Below are 23257 nucleotides of genomic sequence, written 5' to 3' on the forward strand. Positions count from 1 at the left end.
TATTGCCAACATGATATGGTTTTGAAAGGAAAGACGAATCGTGTATTCTGCCCGATGGAACAGTGTACAAACTGTCTGCTACCTGGATACGATATCCATTTTTTCAGTTTGAAGACAAAAGAGACACAGACAGGAACTTCAACAAACGTCTACGCAAACTGAGGATAAGAGGGTTGTGCTTGTAACAACAGCCACCCAGACGAGGAGAGCTGTCAAGATAGAGACAGGGGTTCAAACAGAAGATTGCAGAATACTAGTGTAAAAAGAAACAGAAGAAGAATTAGATCTCGACATAGAAGAAGAGTACATGGACTTTAATTTTTATCATTAGAACAGGTTTTTGTTTTATATTCGGACAATTAAAGGCTTTTAGAAATAAGTTATTATATTAAAATTTATATTTAAGGTAGAGTAATTAGGGGGGAAAATTGGGTTGGGTAAACGTTTTTGATGGTTTGGGAAGGGATTGGTTATTTAGAACATATATTAATGAAAATTAGATGTTTCATTCCAGTTTAGTGTTGTGAGTTGAGAGTATGCATATGTGTACATAAAGTGCATTTATTTATTATATTTAATTAAATAAATTTTAAAGAAATGTGTATTTTAAAGGTATTATATTTAATAATGCTAAAAATAAATTTAGTAAATCAACTTTTCCGAAACAAGGTCGGACAACATTTCGATTGTCTCTCGGCATTAGATTTAACATCCTCATTCTGGTCGGACGTGGCAGCTTACTTGAAAATCCCGCATGGCTATTTCTAAGTGTTCTGCATGGATTTTCTAAAACATTTTAGTATCGTCGATTTGTTCAAATAAGTAGATAATTTCATTTTTGTGATGATGACTTTGCCGATATATCAGACCGGTTATATAAAATTTTACCTTATCTTGATTATTTACAAGAAAAGTTTGAAAGGAAATATTATCCTGCTCAAAAGGTATATATTGATGAGTATCGTTCCTTTAAAGGAATATAAGGCATCAAACAATACATAAAAGACCAGCAGAACAAATAGGGTGTCAAAGCTTTCTTACTTTCAGATTCTCTGACTCCATATTGTTTTCGTAACAGCGAGTTTGAATGGTGAAAGTTTTGTTCCATTGTCATGTGATTGCAAGACAATGTTTGCTTTTATCAGGGACATGTATGATACATTTTCGCAAAACAATAGTGGAGATCAGAATGATAATGAAAAAGATCGATGTAGTTCATCCCTAAGTAAGAAACTAAACGAAATAAAAAAAACGCCGAGAATAATTGACGTCTGAATGATTTAATCGGTTTCCATCATAAAGGTGAAACCTATCATCAAATACGTGGAAACAAGGGTGGTGGACCTATATCATTTGAAAAGAAAAAATCCGATATGATGGTGCAAGTTTTACAGCTGACAAATAGTTGTATTTCCCAAAAGAAAATACCACAACTAGAGGTAAAATTAAACTAACAGAGACATATTTTCAAAATATAGATCTGCAGTCCAATGCAACACCATCTGCTCAGGTTGACGTATTTGAAGTACTAGTAATTGAAATTATTGATATACCTTCAACATGTTAAAGCAAATCTGATAAACACAAAGATATGTTTGTTGATAATGATTTTTTCAATGCATAATTACAAGGCATCAAACCAAGCTTTGGTATTTCAGATTTTTCCTTCTATTGTGATATTGCTTAAGGCCTTAACGTTATAGTAAGCAGATGATCAATGAGGATTGCGTGATATAACTTTAGGTTGTGCATGTTGCTCAGATGTTAGTTTTGTAAGTTACTTTGAGCGCTGTTGTTTGTCCTAGTTCCTTTTCAGCCATTACAATTGTTATTTTCGGCTTGCGAGTTTGAATGATCCTTTAGAACTCTTTCTCGTATACAAATGCCAGATATGTTGAAACCATTGAACCGGAATATGGGGTAGATAAAATGTATTCGAAATGCAGTGGCGTTGAGTATCAGAACATAATTTTCCATTTTAAAGATCTAAAATATGTAAACTTTAAGCTTGATTGATGATGATAAAGCTAAAATGAAAAATAATTCTTAATGTTAAATTTATCACGTTTCAAGTTTCTTATTATAGTCAGAAATTTCGTTCAGTTTAACAGGACAGCAACTTAGAAATAAGAAAGTAAATCGAAGACAATGATGAACATAAATATGCACAACTAAGACAGGGTTTTAATCATCTCGTCAATCTAATTTATTACGTGCAAATATACAGTTAATCGCGTCACGTCCAGTGACGTATTTCGTGTTGTACAGGACAAGAACAAATTAACAACATATAGCAGAATATCAATGTGCAATTTTGATGAAAATACTGTCATAAAGACTGTTATCAATTCAAGAAAACGTTGGTATTTTGATGTATATTTTTTTGTATTCGTGGTAAAAATTAATTACATATTTATTGAACATTTTGAAATACTTGATTTTTATATGAACTGTTAATTTTTATGTCTACACCACAAACAACAGCGAATTAATCTAAAGTCTAATTAAACGAATCAATAACCCCGCTGAGCAGTGTAACAATCTAGCAGATCATGCTTAAAATTATCTCTATTAAGAACACGGAACATTAAATCATACAACGCCATGGAAACACAAACCATGCTAGATCTAAGTGTATCCAATATAAACACCAGGATGATACAACCAATAGGGACACAAACAGAACCTGAAAATACTAGTTTGCCAATTAATATATTTAAAGAAAGATAACCACACTTTAACTGCAACTTAAACAGTTTCTCCTAGTTATTCGAAAACTCTCCAGACGCAAAAAAAATGTTGACGTTTTCTTCAACAATATATGATTTGAGAACTGGCTTCTTGGATGAGAATTCAAAACAAGAGAGACATGAACAACCTAGACATGCTAGAAAATTAACAGACAATGCAACACCACACAGAAACGAACTTAAAGATAAATGTCATTTTCCTGACTTTTTAGCTCACCTGGCCCAAAGGGCCAAGTGAGCTTTTCTCATCACTTGGCGTCCGGCGTCCGTCGTCCGTCGTCGTCCGTCGTTAACTTTTACAAAAATCTTCTCCTCTGAAACTACTGGGCCAATTTTTACCAAACTTGGCCACAATCATTATTAGGGTATCTAGTTTAAAAATTGTGTCCGGTGACCCGGCCAACCAACCAAGATGGCCGCCATGGCTAAAAATAGAACATAGGGGGTAAAATGCAGTTTTTGGCTTATAACTCAAAAACCAAAGCATTTAGAGCAAATCTGACATGGGGTAAAATGGTTAATCAGGTCAAGATCTATCTGCCCTGAAATTTTCAGAGGAATCGGACAACCCGTTGATAGGTTGCTGCCCCTGAATTGGTAATTTTAAGGAAATTTTGCTGTTTTTGGTTATTATCTTCAATATTATCATAGATAGAGATAAACTGTACACAGCAAAAATGTTCAGTAAAGTAAGATCTACAAATGAGTCAACATGACCAAAATGGTCTGTTGACCCCTTTAGGAGTTATTGCCCTTTATAGTCAATTTTTAACCATTTTACGTAAATCTTAGTCATCTTTTACAAAAATCTTCTCCTCTGAAACTACTTGGCCAAATTAAACCAAACTTGACCACAATCATCATTGGGGTATCTAGTTAAAAAATTGTGTCCGGTGACCTGGTCAACCAACCAAGATGGCCGCCATGGCTAAACATAGAACATAGGGGTAAAATGCAGTTTTTGGCTTATCACTCAAAAACCAAAGCATTCAGAGCAAATCTGACATCGGGTAAAATTGTTTATCAGGTCAAGATCTATCTGCCCTGAAATTTTGAGATGAATTGGACAACCCGTTGATAGGTTGCTGCCCCTGAATTGGTAATTTTAAGGAAATTTTGCTGTTTTTGGTTATTATCTTGAATATTATTATAGATAGAGATAAACTGTAAACAGCAAAAATGTTCAGCAAAGTAAGATCTACAAACAAGTCAACAAGACCAAAATGGTCTGTTGATTTCTTTAGGAGTTATTGCCCTTTATAGTCAATTTTTAACCATTTTTCGTAAATCTTAGTTATCTTTTACAAAAATCTTCTCCTCTGAAACTACTTGGCCAAATTAAACCAAACTTAGCCTCAATCATCATTGGGGTATCTAGTTTAAAAATTGTGTCCCGTGACCTGGCTAACCAACCAAGATGGCCGCCATTGCTAAAAATAGAACATAGGGGTGAAATGTAGATTTTGGCTTAAAACTCTGAAACCGCAGCCTTTAGAGCAAATCTGGCATGGGGTAAAATTGTTTATCAGGTCAACATCTATCTGCCCTGAAATTTTCAGATGAATCTGACAACCTGTTGTTGGGTTGCTGCCCCTGAATTGGTAATTTTAAGGAAATTTTGCTGTTTTTGGTTATTATCTTGAATATTATTATAGATAGAGATAAACTGTAAACATCAATAATGTTAAGCAAAGTAAGATTTACAAATAAGTCAACATGACGGAAATGGTCAATTGACCCCTAAGGAGTTATTGTCCTTTATAGTCAATTTTTAACAATTTTCATAAAATTTGTAAATTTTAACTAACATTTTCCACTGAAACTACTGGGCCAAGTTCATTATAGATAGAGATAATTGTAAGTAGCAAGAATGTTCAGTAAAGTAAGATGTACAAACACATCACCATCACCAAAACACAATTTTGTCATGAATCCATCTGCTTCCTTTGTTTAATATTCACATAGACCAAGGTGAGCGACACAGGCTCTTTAGAGCCTCTAGTTTAGAAAAAGTCGTGAATTGAACCTGATTTTGTGACTAGCCAAACCTCGCGCTTTTAAAGCATTGTTTTATTGCAAGACAAAAATGAAAACCATAGTACAAATAAATCCATAAACAATCACTTTCAGACTTCCATTCCCAAAATGCTGGCTTATACTTGTTCATGTCCTGTCCTGTCGAGTATAACATGTGTCCTCCCAGAAACCTGGAATTGTCTGTTATGTCAGTAGATGGAAACACTTTTCCCAAAGTGGCCGTGACTTTAACATTTTAACAAGGGTCGAACTGGTCTTCAATTATATATTCTGTACATGGAATCTGGGAAAGCTTTTTTAATGCCTGTTCTGGCATCAAGATGATAACGTTAGTCCTATTTGTCCGATCAATCCGTTCACAGTTCCTCTAGTGCTGTTGTCTATACAGATTATTTAAAATAAATCCACTGTTCTCTCTGTACACAATGTGTCAAGGAAATTTGTAATGACGAAACGGATATGTTACTGATCACGTGTGGGATTCCACATTTCATTTCATGAAAGATTCTCTATATAATATGATTTAGTTACATTATCAATTAATTTTTTTAAATGAAATTAAATGTGCGTCTGAACATATCACAAATTTACCTACATTTCATGTACAGAGATATATGTTAAACTCAATGCAATTGTCAGTCCAAATATTTTTGTCAACTAATGTCTCAGTTGATTATATTAAATAAAAGGTGATTGCTCCGTGATGTTTATAACGATTATAACATGATTTATTTATTCAATGGTTTAGATGTTAAGGTCAAGCAAGTACAGAAGAAAAAAAGTTTGGAGTATGAATTAGGCACGAAGTAGGTTGGTTAGTATTGGATGCAATTATTGTCATGCGGTCATAAAATGTGACATCCAGGTGAATGGTAAAAAATATTTTTGTCATTCGTTGTCTTCCGCAGACCGGCAGTCTCCAACGATAAACGGGCAGAGAGTCACAAATTTGATTGGACAAACATTCACAAATAATGTGTTGACTATTATTTGAATATATATAATATAAGAATATAAACAAGATCTTAGGTTAATTCACATTACTAGTCCCTTCAAATCCTCCCTATATATATTGCTCTTTTTCTATTCAGGGCTTATGTTGCGAATACTTGGATGCTTTCCCTTTTGGGTCCCGAACCAACGCCGAATAGAAATTTGAAGAAAAACTTGACCTGTCATGTCTATTTGCCTGTAAGCCTAAAGATAAGAAATCGGAGAGAATGAAAGTACATGTGAGGAACAAGGTGATGCACATACCAAGGGGTGGATAGGCATTCCTCCATGAAAAAATGACATAACTTTAATTCATGCAATCTGGAAAAAGCATCAGCTAAAACATTTTGCTTCCCAGGCAAATGAATTGCAACCAGATGAAAATTATTAGCAGCAGATAGCCAAAACAATTTACGTTAAAAGTTTGTTCCGTGGGGTACACTTATTGATACAGGCAACAGTTAATGCATTATCTTAATAAATATATACACTCCTATTTTGCCAGCACTTATTTCTGTATTACAGCTATTGTCTTTGGTGTTTTTTCCGGTTCTTCGTTCATGCTTTCTGCACCTTTTATCGAAGGTATTTCGAAATCCTTTATTCCTCGGTTCTCTTTCTGACTTGTGTCTATCGTCTCTGATGTTTTCATGTGTGGCAAAGGTTCTGCAGAGTAAATAGGGTCCGAGATTTCTTCTCTGGTCTCATCTTCTGACTCAGGGTATGGAGTTTCTTCCCTGGTCTCAAATTCCAGCTCTTTTACTGGTTGTTTGAAGTTTTCTCTTTCAGTACCGAGAAGTTTTTGTGCAAAGAGAATTTGAGTTTGCACCTGTTGACTTTTGATTCCCTCGTCAATGTATCCCTCTTAGCCCAACGTTTGACTTCCAAAGCCACTGCAAGTGCCTCTTGCTCATTTATATGCAAAGATTGCGCAAATATGAAATCCTCTTTCCAATTGACATCAAACCAATCAGTACCAAAAACCCCACCTGCACCTGTATTGCAAGCATCTGTTTAAACTGAGGTAACAGGGTCAGTATTAAGTAAGACGGATTTCTCTTTGAAAGTTGCCATATAATTGTACCACCAATGAATATCATGCAAATCGCCGCCTAAGCGCATGTTAAGCCTGTCATGCTAGAGCTGCATTATGCTGTCAATGATTCTCCGGATAAAAACTCTCCCGCCGTGAACCACTGACGAAGCCCAGTTTAGCTTGTCCGCCAGGGACTGCAATTGTTTCTTAGAAACATGCTTGCGCTGCTGAAAACTTGTTAATAGGTAATCTTAATTCCAATATTGTGGAGTCTATCTCCACGCCTTAAAAATACTAATTTCTGGCAAGGGTCAACAACCTTAGACCAACTTATCGAAAAACCAAACTTGCGCAGCAAGTAAATTAAAATCCTAAGTGCATGTGCACATGCAGAGCTGCTTAGTTTTTTCGCAAATGAAAAAGCATCCAAAAAAACTATAATGGTAAAACGTCTGCGTGACATCATGCGCCGGATAGTCTGTAATAGCCTATGAAAGATACCTGGTGTAAGTTTTGAACCAAAGGGTATTTTTTTTATCAATAAAGGTATGGGTATAAACCATGAAGAAAAGTCGACCGTAAACCCGTGACCTGTCGACTATGAGAAGTAATGCTAGCTGATCTATAAGCCGATTTTAAATCAACTTTGGCCATGACACATTTTTTGTGACTAATTTTGCTGAATCATCAACAGATTGAAACTTTTTTTCTACATCCCCTGCAAAATCAGTTACAGCAGATCCAAGTCGTCTGCTGCAGTCGTTAATTATCCTTACAACCCCATCACATTTTTGAATAATACCTAAAGGGCTATAAGGTGTGGACTTAGCAAACTCATAATTTCCAATATTCAATTTCAATAAAAATCTGTTGATGAACTTTTTTTTATGTAAAGGACTTGAAGGATTACCTGAAGGGTGATTTTTTGCCGAAATGTTTGATGAAGCCAAAATATCTTGAACAATGTTGAACCCATCTTTTATGCCTTGCAAAAGAAAATCTTTATCAACATCATTGTTTAGTTTATCATGTCAAACATTATACACCAGGTCACGCACAGGCTTTACCGTTATCCGTTTTTTTTGGATGGGCAAAGGCTATGAGTTGGGCACCACAACCCTGAATTGAACAAATATGTGCATAGCGACAGTTCTGAAATGAGCAACCTTTCCTACTGTTAAAACTTTTGAACATTTTATTTTCCTCTACAGAGCGTAAAGTATACTTGGAATAGTCCTGTTGTTGTTTATTTGCATTCTTAAACATTGGACCAGATGCCTGAGGTTTATTGTATACAGCTTTAGGTCGTAAGTAAACTGACTGTAAATGAGAAATGTCAGTGCCCCATCTAAAAGTATGCTGCTTTTGAAGCCTACGCTATTCTCTTTAAAAAAAAAGAACTGACACCAACTCACATAAAGAAACTAAACGGTAAAATCTCATGGTGTATGATAAATAGTCTGTGTAAGTTCTCCAGTGCTGAGCAGCTTGTACATTATTGACAAGTTTGCCCATGACCATTGACATTTACTTTGTCGGACTGGTTATTGGTTCCCGTCCTAAATGTGACATCTTCGTCATCAGACATGATGCAAAGACAGTTTATCGAAAAACACAGTTTATAGCAATTATCGTCCGTTAAATTCTCTCGGAATACGAATTTATCCTGTTACGCTCAGTCGTCAGAAGCACAAAACTCGTAGCTTTGGAATATAAACCAGCCATTTCACGCTGCTGCAGATGAAATTCCACACTGAAACTTTAAAACACAAAGCTGATGCTTCCTGATTATATTTAAATTTGCCCATGTTGTAACATCAATTTTGACTTTAAATAACTGATTGGGAATGTTATTAATGCAAAATCACTTCGTATACGTTTTTCCTAAACGTTCATATAGATAATATGGTCCATTTCCACATGCAAAACTTAAATCCATTAATGATTTTTATAAATAAATAATTTCCCAGAAAATTCGAATGTCTGCTCAAAGCAAGCGTTGCTTTCAGAATAATTATGCGCTTGTGCCTTAAACAAAAAGCCCTGTTAATTAAGCGCTGATTAGATAATTCAAATCCAGTGTTAATTTTGTTTGGTTAATTAGGATAATCTCTAAAAGCAATTAGTAAACGAGGTTTCACATGCAGCAGCAACAGGGAGACTCCCAAGCTGATTGGACCAAATAGCAGACAGGGATTCCCAATTAAAATTTTATGTACAGGCATTGCACGAAAACGTATTGTGTATTGATAATCTATTTAAACAAAATAGTTCCATTATTTTCTTTTTATGACACATATTCATTTTAAGTTGAGGAAATTGTGCATTATAGTTATCAAATGTACCAGGATTATAATTTAGTGCTCATCAGTGACGCTCAGTTCAAAAGAGTTATCAAGCCAAATAAATACAAAGATGAAGAGCATTGAGGACCCATAAATCCAAAACATTTTGCCAAATACGGGTTAGGTAATCTATTCCTGGGATAAGAACATCCTTAGTTTTTTGTAACAGGAAATTTTGCACAAATTACCATATAATTGATATTCATGTCAACACTTCATTGCTGACTACTTGGCTGGTGATGCCCTCGGGGACGAAACATAAGCCTTTAAAATGAAAAGTTCAATTAAATTTAATCATTCAAAGGCGTTTTGTTGGCACAATGGTCAAAGCCATATAAGTACCAAGCCACTTTGACATTTTGTTTTCATAACAATTACTTGATGATTATTGATATTTATTTAATAAATTACAATTACAAAGTTGCTTCAAATATATTATGATACGGAAAAAACAAAAAATAAATATTGTTAAATTTGTTTTTTTGTTCATACAAAAATAATATCCATACAATAACAATCAAAACCAAGGAGTTAACAAAGACTCACAAAACAAAGGGACATTTACATCAACAGTTATTAATAATAATTAAGAAACAACACGAACTCCACTAAATCCGGGAGTGAAATCAGGTGTTCCGGAAGGGTAAGCATTTCCTGCACCGTATACGGCACCCGTCGTGTTATTTCTTTGATCAGTTATGTAATGATGGAAGGTTCTTATGACTGAGGAAGAATATCAGGTATGATTTTTGACGCACTTTTGTCTTAATGGCCACTCAGCTCATGATGGCGACCGTAAAATTTCTAGAGTGATGACCTTAATTTGATTGGTTCATAGCCCTGTCTTTGCAACTTTTGAGCAGTATTCCTCGTTCAACAAAATCAACGTACTTTGAGCTAGCTAACGTATCAATTGAGACACATATAATCCATATGCTGGTGCCGCTGGGATGTTGCTACACAGAAATGGAAAGTTAACTATAGGAAAATTAAAATCATCGCGTTTGTTATTAATTTTGGTATTCAACCTACCAGCAGTAGTCATTTCGAGAAAAAGGTCTAAATATGAACAGATTTGTCTTTGTCGGTAGTATCTTTAATTGCAAAACTGAATGGTGACTCTTTGTCCTGAGACTTTCTGTCCTTCATTCTCCCCAACCCCATGTCAAGAGAGGTACCAATTCGAGGATGTTGAAGTACGCATTTTTCGTTCGGTCATAATTTGGACATTACAAACTACTCTCAACTCAGAGAGTGTCGCATGAGCAAGGTAAATAAAAATCCATGTTAATTAGTACACGTTCAAACAAGTGGCTTTTAAAACGACAATATTTTTTTTCGAAACCCAATGCAAGATGCATTTGACACGTGATATTGTTGTGGCAGAAAAACATCTGAATATCACCATTTTAATTGTGTATTTGTTTTTAACTTATTTTTAACAAAGTACACATGAAAGTGGATACTCTTGTTTGTACGTTGGACAACGAAGTGACCTACATTAAGCCACCACTCATCTGTTCATTTCAAAGGAGGATCCCCATTTCCATCTCCACATACCCGGTAATAATGTGTTTGCCTTAATACAATTGATACCAAAATGGTAATTGGTTCATGTTCTCTATGATCATTTCAAATGTGCATGGAACTCGATATCATCATTTAAAATATTCATTACATTTATAATTTCAATGCACAGAACCACCAGCAAAACATTTTTCTTTACAATTATATCTCTTTTATGAACTAACACTGGACACTTTTAATTTGCTAAACACTCATTTGCGAATCTGCAAACCGCCTCTCCTTAATGCTACCTTGTCATGTTTATAACCAAAATGTGCAGAATAACATGGGGTTAATCAATTCCTTACTTTGCTGACGTTATTATTAAATAGACTTTGCAATTTGATTTAGAAAAACTTGGGATTTTCAATATCCAATGGGGCAAATAAAATCCCCTTCTCTTTTATTTAAAGCGTTTCCTTCAGTTTAAGTTTGTTACCCAAATTTTGTTTTTTGTCCACATATTTACGAGTTTTGAACAGAGGTATACCACTGTTGCCTTTATTATAAAAATTATAATTATACAGTTATGTGAATGTTACAATGAATTACGTATGATAGTATTAAAACTGTTTTACATAATAGTGAATGTAGTATTAGAAATGCTAATCACTATGTTACAAAGATTTGTTTATTTTATAATAATAAAAAATATAGGTGAAAAATATTTTATATTCTGACTGAATATGTTGACAAAGCACAGTTGATAGTTTACTCTTACGTGATGTATAATTTCCTTTGTTCATGTTTCATTGTAACACGAATATGCAGACTATTTTTATTTTGAACCTTTCGTCGTATTCATAATATTATGTTCACATTTTCAAATTTAATAAAATAAACACTTTTCATGTTAGGTTTTTGTTTTCTTGTTTCAGCTCGCTGTGTACAATTATTCAGTCCACTATACAAGATCGAGTCAAGTAAATAAATTATTCCGTCCACTAGAATTAGTCCTACAATTCTCAGAGAAATCATTTTTGCAATTTGTTCTTCAAAGATCTTCCTCTGTACATCTTTATTGGGTGGAGAGATGTAAATGAGTGGACTAAGCAAGTCCATTTCAACAACATAATACACTTTTTTCTTCTTCATTTGTACCTTCTTTCAATTGATATTTATGTTGTTGCATTTACACGATAATGTTCTTGTGCATCCATGATAGGGCTCTTTATTGTTTATAGTCGTTATGTTTTAATTTCCTATTTCTATTGTAGAAAAAAACACATTCCATTTCACATTGATAATAAAAGCACACAATGTAGACAAATATCAACTTTAAGTTTAGTCTTCAGTATTGACCTTTTGATGATCATGAAAACCAAGATGTCTGACCTACAAATACACAAAGCTAATAAATTATAAATAGAGAAAACTACAACAATAAAAAGGCTATTTAATCATGGGTATGAACACTTTGATAAGCTTTTATTTGAATATTAATTCTATGTACTGTAAATTCTGAAATTATTTTATTATTGCAATTTTATCATTTTAGACTAAAATGCGTTTTTAGGCAGTTAAGCTACCTTATGCGAGCACCCTAGATTTGTGTTCTATTATATCAACCTACCTATTGTATTTATTGTGAACTTGTTCTCGTCCTGAATATGCATGAAATATTTGTCACTGGACGTTAAGCAACCAACAATCAATCAATCATACTTTTGAATTTTGAACTCCCCTCGATTCAAGACATGTTGAAGAGACATCTTTTCTTCTTTCATCATCCATTCCAACCATACTATCGAGCTTTTGTTATGATTTTATCTTTTGGTGCATCCCTCTGATGGTACCTGGGCCAGCGGACTTTTGACGAATTTTCGCTGACCAAATTTACTCTGGATTTTCGGAGAGAAATGTTGCGGAAGACTTCCAAGTGTCATGATCTAAAACGTCGAATCCTTTCTCAGTAAATGTCATGAGGATCTGGTCGATATCGTTAGTGTCTTGCCTCAATACTTCCACGTCATATTGTTCTTTTAAAAAATTAAGTCTTGTAAACACCCATGCACACACTTGCAATGGTCACATAATCTAAAACATCAACCCCTTGCCCGTGTGAGTTTTTCGTTTTCACCGTTCCAGTTACCTCCAACATCAAATTACGAAAACTTAACACTCCTTCCCTCAAGATCGTCGTGTCACTGCAATAGTATTCTTTTATTTCTTTTGCAAAGTCAAATACTTCGTTTGTTTTCGTTTTGTACCGCGAAAAAAAATCACTCCTGTCATCCTTACTCATGTAGTCGCAACCGTAATATGTATGGGCCAATGTAATTTTGGTTTTCCATTGTATTGAAAAAATGAGGAAAGTAGCCTTTTTTCAATTCCTCAAGTCCAAACGCTGTATTAAAAAAATTGGAATTTATTATAGAATATAAAAATGTTATTATATTTAAGTCGTTTTTAATTTTAATCACGTTATTTTACTGTTGATTTTTATTTGTAAATAATCAATTTTCTTAAGTCTATGATTTTAGTATATTGAGGGACTTTTTTGTCTTATTTTAAAAATATGCTTTAAATAGCTCTCGCCGCGATATAGCCTTTTTGTGCTATGCGGCGTAAAAGCAACCAACAATCAATCAATCAACCCAAACGCTGTCGGAATTTTCGATAACTCCATAGGTAACAAATTCAACGAATCTAAACCTCGGATGTTTAAACCCCGATTTATCGCCATGTACATGATTTTGGATCCATTGAAGATAACGTCTGGGCGAATAGAATTATTTATCAACCAGTCAATCAGAAAATAATTATCGTAACCAGATCCATGGTGAGACAACACGCCTGCGTTTGTGTACTGCTCTGAGAAAACCCTTCTACAAAATGCATCAGTGGCGTGTTCACCGCGGAATATTCTTTCCCTAAAACCACATGTTTTGAAACATGGTTCTTTTTTATTCTTTTTTGTCCTTTTTATCACACATCGAGCAGCGAACGCGCAAAAGTTACATTTTGGTTCATCAGATATCTGTTTGTCTTTACAGTGGTCACATGCTGTTTGCATACAGATGAAATTCACTTTGTGTTCTTTTGAACCACACCAAGATTTGCCGCAGTTTTGACAAAGTGTACACTGATTGCACGTTTCCTCTTTGTCTTTACAGTTTTGGCATCTCGAAGTGGGTGATAGATTGTATGAGTGTGTCTTGGGTCGTTTCACAATTGAAGATTATCATTTGTCTGTCGGTTCTCTCGGTATTGATTGCTCTCTAGTAGCATAAATGCTCCTCGGTTTTATAATCACAGCAACAGACACATTTCCATTCTCCGCATTGGTATAATACTTTTATAATAAGCTTTTATAAGCTCCCGCAGGAAGCTATTTTGGTAGAATTGTCGATTTGTGCCATTGTGCTTATAGTAAGATGATTTCTTCAATTAGAAGTAGAAATCTAACTTCCGGTTTTGTGTAAAGACGCAGAAGGCTTAAGTTTGTTCGTTCGTCCTAAGGTCCGTCTTTTCGTCACTGGATCCGTTCACAGCTGTAGTTAACTGTCCGATATTTCGTTGAATCATTTTTCATGGAAGATATGGATACACATTTCCAAATAACAATTCTTTAAAATCTCCGAGTAGTGTGAACACGTGAAAAACAGTCATTTGAGACCGGAACTGATTATTTGAGGCCTCCATCTTTCATGATGAAAAACATGAGTGACCGGAAGTCACGTTCAGCTTACCTTCGATAGATGAGTAGGATCAGTTTTCATTTGGTTTGAACTATTTTCAGCGGACTACTGTTTCTTTGGTTCGTCTCAACAGATGATTCAAATGAACCGAACTTACGGTTCGTGTTCCACTTCCGGTTCGACTGCGAAGTCGGTACTAGCCTCATAATGAAAGCAGCCTTTCAAATCAATTCCTGTCATGCGACTTTCATCACATATTCGCAGTACCCACATTCCACACGGGACTTCCGATTCAAATATAGAAGCAGAAATAACACTGAACTGTCGGACTATTGAACTGTCGGACCATTGAACCGTCGGACCATCGAACCGTCGGACTATTGAGCTGTCGGACTATCACTACGGCCCCGTTTCGTTGCTATTGTTTCTTCTGTGATGACTTGTTTCACTTGTTATAATAATTTGAAAAACCTGTCTAGGATGTGCACTTGTAATTGGAAGATACTAATAAGATATAAAACCTGTAACCAAGGACGTCACTCGATTTTTAAAAACGCTTCCCTTAGTACACCTCAGTATCTAAGTACGTCACTTCTGTATTGGAGAAATTATACGTAAACTTAATAATTGTGTTTTGTCTCTGACAAACATTTTAAAGTTGGGGAGGCCAAACAGAAATATAGAAATTTGCCGTTCAAGTAGCTGGACACACTTCTGTTTTAAAGGTGTGGGTTTTTCTTTTTGCTCACCTCGAATAAAGTTTCATAGAAATAAAGTTACAGTGTTTGACTTGACAGTTGAGAAACCAGATAAATGCTAGAGATGCTAGATGATAGATGCTTCTGATTAGGCAAAAAAAGGGCATGTAATTATTTAAAGCCAATAATTTCGTAAAGCCTCAAAGAATTTGAATGTCCACTAAAAGGGATTTTATTGTTTATGAAACTAGAGTAAGACAGATTAATGCGTTCTATAGAACCTGTTCAGCCTATGTCAATTTGAAGTTTTTATTACTTCAACTTAACTAGAATCAGTGTTTAGAACTATTATTAGCAATTTAGCAGTATAATAAGCATCAAAAGATGGGTACATGTATGTGTATTAAAATGATGATTATAGAATTTAAAGATATTTTTTTTTTAAAATGACAAAATTAAATACTGAAAAAATACTTCTACCCAACAGTATGCGTACTGTAAGAAATAAAGTATATTAAATTTAGCAGTCATTGGGTATATTTTATATTTATTAACTCCCCTAAGATGACCTTATTACATATATAGGCCTAGTTCGATCACCAACCATACTTTAGTTTTGTTGGTATTAGTGCGCATGTCTGGTTAATTGAATAATCGAACTAACTTTGGTACCAGTTTAGTAAGTTAATATGGCGGCGTTTTTACGAAAAATGTGTATATTGGAAATGTTTGATGACGAAGACGAAGATATTCATCGCTTGCTTGCCAAGAGATCAAAAAATACATTAAGTGTGATTAATATGACGACCAGAAGAAGTTTCATGCAAAAAGTGACGGATTACATGGCAGTAGTCGGACAAATGGCGGTCCCTCAGCACATAGATGATTTTAAAATGCATTACCGCATCAGCAGAGATGTTTTTCATATCATATTGGAAAGCGTTCGAGGGGGAAGGGGGACACATGACACTGTCTCCCCAGAGAAACAGCTTCTGGTATGTGTCAGCTATTTAGCGACAAACCAGTCTATGAGGGAAACTGCACATTTCTTTAATCTGTCGAAGTCGACAGTGCATCAGATCATTAAAGAAGTGTGTAATATTCTGGTTAATCTGCGTGATAGGGTAAGAAAAATGTCGGTCACCTGTTGCATAGGAAAACTAACTCTGGACCATATTATTTTTACTGTACTATATTGCGCTAGAAAATTTTAATTGATCTTATTCTTAATTCTTGACATCTTGTTTACAATTTTTAGCCGATTTATGGGGGGAAAGGTTAATTATTAGTAACCATAGCATATTTCGGAATTGGTATCTACAATTTAAACAATATATTCAAATGCTAATAATGTAACAGGTGTAATTTTTTTTAGATTATTCGTTGGCCATCACCTAGACAACAGACAGAAATCGCAACTGAGGTAGAAGCAGTATGCTCTTTGCCTGGGTGACAGGTTTCATAGACGGTACACATATTCGACTGTCAGCTGCTATTGGTGGTGAAAGGGACTACTACAATAGAAAAGGGTATCCATCTATTCAGTTGCAGGTAAAACATATCACAGATCTATCATTAGTAGCTATACGAATTTCAATTGAAGTAAAGTTTTATCATGTACAAAGATGTCTCTTTATGGGGTTTCTGACATCCAACCGATTACAACTTCCATTAAGACTTTTGTCATGTCTTCCTTCAGGCTCATTGGTTGGTCCCAAAGTTTTTATGCAATTAACAACTGACACATTTCTTTTCTTTGGTCAAGTTGTTGTCTCTTTAACAGTTTTCAATTCTTTATTCTAATTTACATGATTATTTCATTGATGTTTTGCAGGCAGTGGTGGACAACAATATGAAAATCATTAATGCCTACACCGGATGGCCAGGCTGTGTGTATGATGCACGCGTTTTAAGAAACTCAAGTGTATACATCAAAGCTGAAGCTGGCGAGCTATTTTCACAAAATTATCACATCTTCGGGGACAATGCATATCCTCTTCGTAATTGGTTAGTTACGCCATTTAAGAACTTTGGAAATCTGACAAGGCAACAAATTAAATTTAACAAAAGGTTATCAGGTGTGAGACAAACAGTTGAAAGAGCCTTTGGTCATCTTAAAGGGCGATTTCGCAGACTCAGAGATGTGCCTCTTCATGATCATAAAGAAGTTTGCAATCTTATTATTGCTTGTTGCGTCTTGCATAATTTGTGTATTATTAATGAGGATGATGTGGAAGGATACATTGAATATGAGGAAGAATATCCCAATAACTTTCCAAAAGTTAATTATAATTCAAATGTAAATATCTTCCTTAACAATTAAATACAACGTACATTTATTGTACTATATTAACAGAGTTTCTCCCTGAGGTCTATCAAATAATAACATAATTATACAACTGGCATAACAGGTTCTCCTTCATTCTACACCAGGAAATTAAAATTAATAAATTCTGTAACAGGTAAAAATATTTCCCATTCCTTTCAATCATTTATTTACGGTCTAGATCTTTTTTGTAAAGATCGAGCAGTTTATCAAATCTGTTCATTTTGTCTTTATGGAATTCTTCCATTTTATTCATGAAATCAGTGTTTTGCTTTTCAAGAAGACAAACAACATCTGTACTTTTTCTTTTTTTCCCTTTCCCGTGGTAACTTTTGATGCTGGATTTTCAGTTTCGTTCGTTTCTTTTGCGTTTTTATTTTTATCTTTATCTGCAATTGTATCTAGCAGATAGGCAGGTCTGCTACTGGCCTTCGTGCCATATTGTTGATAAAAAGATTCTTTTAGCCTAAAATATTTAGCTTCTGATTCTGACCCTTTTGCACCTGCACTATCAAGTACTTCCTTCCACCTCTTTTTCAGATTGAAGTACTTGTTCATAGCCGGAGTTCCTGAAATGTTACATTTCAAAGTGCTATTAATTTCGTTTGCAATGTCTTTCCATAATGTATTGTGATTTCGGGTTTTACCAAATGCATCAGGTCTTTCATGTCTTATATGCACTAACATATCTTCTTGTTTGTCTGTCCAAAGATGAATATTACTTGTGCTACTAGTACATGCAGATGGTGTGTCTGTATTACATGATGTCTCTGCATTACATGATGATGTAGATGGTGTGTCTGCGTTACATGATGATGTAGATGGTGTATCTGCGTTATATGATGATGTAGATGCCATATCATCTGCCGAAGTATTAGAGTGCATATCTACCTGTGCTAATGGCATAAGGCCATTGACTATAATTTCTTTAACAGCCGGGTCTGAAAAAAAAGATATCAGTGATCACACTTTGGGGCACATAGAAACAAATGGAAGTCTTGTAGTATTTATCACAAATCAGTAAAATATAGGCCAAACCTAGGTCAATAAAGGGTAAAATGTAGGTCACAGAAACTTCCTCGAAAAACATGTAACAAATCGGGATTGAAAATGAACATTTCTTTTGTGGATTAAGTGAATATAGCACAAAACTATTAATGAAAATTCATTGGATAAGGAGTTTTAACACAACTTTCATGTTTTTTTTTATTCCACTGGATATTTAAATATCTAAATCAACATTGAAGATTTTAAATTCTAACTTATATACCTGTGTCTTTAGACAGCAAAATTTTGGCAATGTCATCAGTACATTGCAATTTGTAGTCTGTCCCTTCCTTTGTCTTTGACTTCATTATAATTGTCTTCATTCTACAACATATTGATAAAAGTTATCATTTTGTAATGAATAAATCAAAATCAATTCACAACCAGAACATAGCAAATGGTATGACCAGAGTACTTCAATTAAGTGCCTTGTAGATCTTAACATTTATATATATACATACACTGTTTGGTGTAATTTTGGTGTAATTTTCTATGAAAGGATATTGCTTTTTTATAATTTTTTGTTTGAACACATTTAGTGTGCAAATATCCTGAATCACAGTGTCTTGGAAATTATGACCGTCCATGTTTTAACTTGGTGTACAGTATATTTACACTGCAACTTTGAGTGTCGGTATATTGCCTTTTAAGTCTTATCAAAACTTTTCTTTTTGTATGAAGAGAGTGTTACATCTAAAATTTGATACATACTGGTATATGAATGATTCGTTCATTGTTTAAGACTCTACTGTGACTTTCAAGATGAAGAACAGAAATAAAAACACTGTTCAATAATAATTTGTATCTATTCTATGTAGTTTCTGTTAAGAATTTGTATCTCTATGATTTACATTAGCTTCAAATCTAAATTTGGATCATTGTTTTCCTTTCATTGTTGTGTTTTTTTAATGTTGCCGTGTTCCTTATAAATTGCCTTTCAGATGCTGATATTCTTATAGTGAATGTTGTATTTTGACATTTCTACTATATAATGACAAGTTGAAGTTTACGTCACTACATTTTTAAGACATCACCAACAAGATTGTGTCTAAATAAAGTACAAGTACCTTAGTTTGCTGTTGCACAGAGTTCACAAGTTACAACTTGTATTTCTTTAGTGTTGAAAAATTCAAGAAGATCGATAAACTTTGCGCAATCGGCGTGAAAACAATTCACGCACGATGAACACCTCAAAATTGACTTAAAATAAAAATGAGATTCTGTTTAAAACTAGGCTACAAACATACATGTTTGTTAGATAAAATAAGTTGATGCAATGGAGCATCATCATGTCCAACTCCCACCTCGTTCATAAAAAAGTCATGTTCTCCATTTGTAAAATAAGATGAAAACAGGAAATAAGAATAAATGGAGAATATGTTTATGTGACACAGATGACCCTGCTTACATGTACGAACATCTTAAACGGGGGCAGAACAATAACAGTTACACCACCCCAATTTCGAACTTGAGCTGTGTTACACAAATGTATGTGGTAATCAGAATTGTGCATAAATTGTGATAAAGAATCATCATGATCAAAAGTGTACCTTTGTGCATTTTGTTTGAAAGTACAACATGGCGACATGAGGTGAGTTTGTCTAATTGTCATTATTGAAATGGGAAAATTTATTTCTTTATATGTAAATATACATGTATATGTATTTTAATTTTTAAAAAATACATGTACCAACATTTTGAAAATAACTAACTGGTACTGAGCCTGCCAATAACTAAAAATAGATAACTGAGCCGACTGGCTGGATGAGAATGAAAACTCTGTCCCCCATATACTATTGGAAAATACAGGATTCAGTTGTTTGAAAATAATTGTGCGGCAAATCCATGAAAAATAAATACAACCAGCTTAGAAAAAAAAAGTACATGTATAAATAACTCATCTGAAACAAAATCCTGGCTCCCCCTAGAACATTAAATGTTTGTTCTCTTATCATGACTAGAAATGTGATATGCAACCGTAATGACTATTAGCTCAGTAACAATTATTAAGTGTATACATATATTTTTTGTTTTACATGTAGATAGACAGATTCATACCTGTAATCCCAATCAATATATATGATTACACCCGACTTCTCTTGCCGTTCCAGACTTTCAATACTCAGTGGGGGTTTTTGGCAAATGAAGCAAGTCCACTTTTGCATTTGGCTTAGTTTTGATTCCATCTGAAAAAAAAATATATTGATGTTGCAGAATTTTGATCATAACAAGAGGAATTCACTTTTCATGGATTTAATGAGTCTTGAGTTAGAGTGACACGTAAAAGTTAATCATGTGAATAGGAGCAATCAAGGAATCATATAGAAATTACTATACAAATACTTGGAACAATGTACAATGAATATATATATATATATGCAAAACTGTAGGAAAATCTTCCTAAAATATGATTTTTATTTGATGCATGCTGACACATGCACATACAAAAAAATCAATTCCTTTTAAAATCATTGTCCATATTTTAAATATGGATTATGATGGAGTTCAGCGGTTTTTTTTTACTTGGCCGCCCCAGGCCCGTAGCCAGGAATTTCCAAGGGGGGAGGGGGGTTGGCTGGACTCACAAACTCGACTTTAACAGTCACAATTCGAACAATGCATTGCCTTTAAACGTGCTTATTTGTTTTCAAGGGGGGGGGGTCCCTATGAGTCAAGAGCTAATAATGAATAATAAGTCTACTATAATAAGCGATAGAAATAGGTAAAATGCATATGCCGAGTTAGTCCAAATAATTATGACGTCTTCAAAGGCTCAGTTGTTATGGTGTTCGGCGTCAGACTCCAGGGGCTTATCCAGCCATTTTAAAAAGGGGGGTTCCCAACCCAAAGTAAAGGGAGAAAAGGGGGGGTTCCAACTATATGCTCCCATTCAAATGCATTGTTTGTCCAAAAAAGGGGGGTCCTTCTTTTTAATTTTATTTTCATTATTTCTAGGTTTTTTTTTCTTAAATCTAAGCTGCCGCTCCGCATGAAAAAAATGACAATATAAGCATATAAACGTAAAATTATGTAAAGATATTGCAAAGGCATATATTTTAGAACTAACATGATTTGAGAGAGATCGTTCTCGAATATCAATGTCACTCGGAATATGCGAAGTTTTAAACACTTATATTTTCCGAACAAAAACGCGTTTATTGTCCATACAAACATATCTTAGTTCGCTATGTGTTTTCTGGTATCAGTTCTACTTCTTTGTAATACTTATTGTCTACTGTATAAAAACATTTTCCCATTTTTCAATATTGACAATTCGACAAACTCACCTCATGTCGCCATGTTGGATCCAGAGAAACCCACGCTTTCAAATAGTTGAACCTTAGTCGGGCTCTGACGTCACTTTAGTCGAACCAGAGCCAGTTCGATCACACTTTGGTTTCACCACTGGGTCGGTTCGTTTCTGGTATCCGGAACATACCCGGATCATCCGGAGCAACAGGTTTTACGTTCGTTTCTAAAAAAAATATAAACCGGAATAATCCGGAATGCACCGTTTGAACTGAAGCGACGATTCATGTCCAAGATGGCGGAAAAGTTGTAAGTGTGGGAAAATTTGACTGAGAAAATAAGAATAAATCGGAATAATTTGTAAATAATTCATTTTACATGTATCTGAAGTAAAATTTATTGAATTACATGTAAAACCAAAGAACGAAAATATATTTAACAATAGAATCTTGATTGTGTTGGGTGCATGTTGCATTAAAACATGATCAAACATGATCATACTGAGCAGTGGTGGATCCATGGGGGGGGGGGGGGGGGGGGGGGGGGTAGCACCCCCTTTATTTTGGCCAATCAATGCATTTGTATCGGGACATATGTTTTGCTCTCCCCTTTGTCCTGGGTAAGCACCCTATTTTATGCACATTGATAATAAAAACAACAAAAAGTAAAAAAAATATAAAATACCAAAATAAGTAAAAAGAAATCATTAGAATAATAATGTAAATAGAAAATATCGCCTCCAGAGGTTATATATTAAAGGACTAGCACCCCCCCCCCCCCCCCCCCCCCCCTTTTGAAAATTGCTGGATCCGCCCTAGACCAAATAATTATGACGTCTTGCAAGGCTTTTTTATAACTTTTTTATGACATAAAAATATAAAAAAGCCTTGCAAGACGTCATAATTATTTGGACTAGATCCGCCCCTGCTGAGGATCACACATACATGTGCTGAGTTAAAGCATAAATTTGTGGACTTGCACCCACATACCTTTAATTGGGAAAGCATATACTGTAATTTAATTGCATGACATCTTGTTTTTGTACACAAATTATCACAAAGACTTTTCAATTTTCTTCTTCTTTTTACAGCCCCTTAGAACTGCAATTAAATTGTGGATCCGCCCTTCTCTAAACAATTTAAATTTTAAAAAGAACCTTTTCTTTGAATTCCAGAGTTCTTCCAAAGTTGCCGGCCAGGAGAGAAACTGCAATCATTTCTGTTGTCAAAGATGGAGAAATATTCCGAAAATTCATAGTAAGAACAGACATAGTAACGTTGCTAAAGTTAGAAAGCGGAGGTAAGTTGGTGATGCTTGAAACAAATTGGTTAAATTATTATATACAAAATAACCAAACGAATACACACCTTAAGAATATATTTTTAAATGAGCAACCGTGGCCCCACTAAAAACCAATAATGTAATTACTAGGTTCTGTAAAGATGATGCCACAAACGTGGCCACAAATGGATTTTATAATAAGATTTTTGTCCTTGATGAAATCATCAATTTTCTCTGGAGCCATCAGGTGCAAAATAGAACTTGTGCAATATAGGAATATTTTTACCT

The 23257-nt window shown here is 34.6% G+C and overlaps 2 protein-coding genes across 2 annotated transcripts; one reads left to right on the forward strand and one right to left on the reverse strand.

Annotated features, from left to right (window-relative positions):
• Positions 1 to 15755: 15755 nt before the first annotated feature.
• LOC139494456 (uncharacterized) lies at positions 15756 to 17389 on the forward strand. The gene is made up of 3 exons (XM_071282617.1): positions 15756 to 16190; positions 16442 to 16498; positions 16901 to 17389. The coding sequence occupies exons 1-3, from the start codon at positions 15756 to 15758 to the stop codon at positions 17387 to 17389; spliced, it is 981 nt and encodes a 326-aa protein (XP_071138718.1).
• Positions 17366 to 19568, reverse strand: LOC139495953 (uncharacterized). The gene is made up of 3 exons (XM_071284377.1): positions 19507 to 19568; positions 18663 to 18763; positions 17366 to 18333 (listed from the first exon to the last, which is right to left on the reverse strand). The coding sequence occupies exons 2-3, from the start codon at positions 18760 to 18762 to the stop codon at positions 17645 to 17647; spliced, it is 789 nt and encodes a 262-aa protein (XP_071140478.1). The 5' UTR covers position 18763; positions 19507 to 19568; the 3' UTR covers positions 17366 to 17644.
• Positions 19569 to 23257: the final 3689 nt, after the last annotated feature.

Source organism: Mytilus edulis, chromosome 11, assembly GCF_963676685.1.
Source record: "Mytilus edulis chromosome 11, xbMytEdul2.2, whole genome shotgun sequence".
NCBI lineage: Eukaryota > Metazoa > Mollusca > Bivalvia > Mytilida > Mytilidae > Mytilus > Mytilus edulis.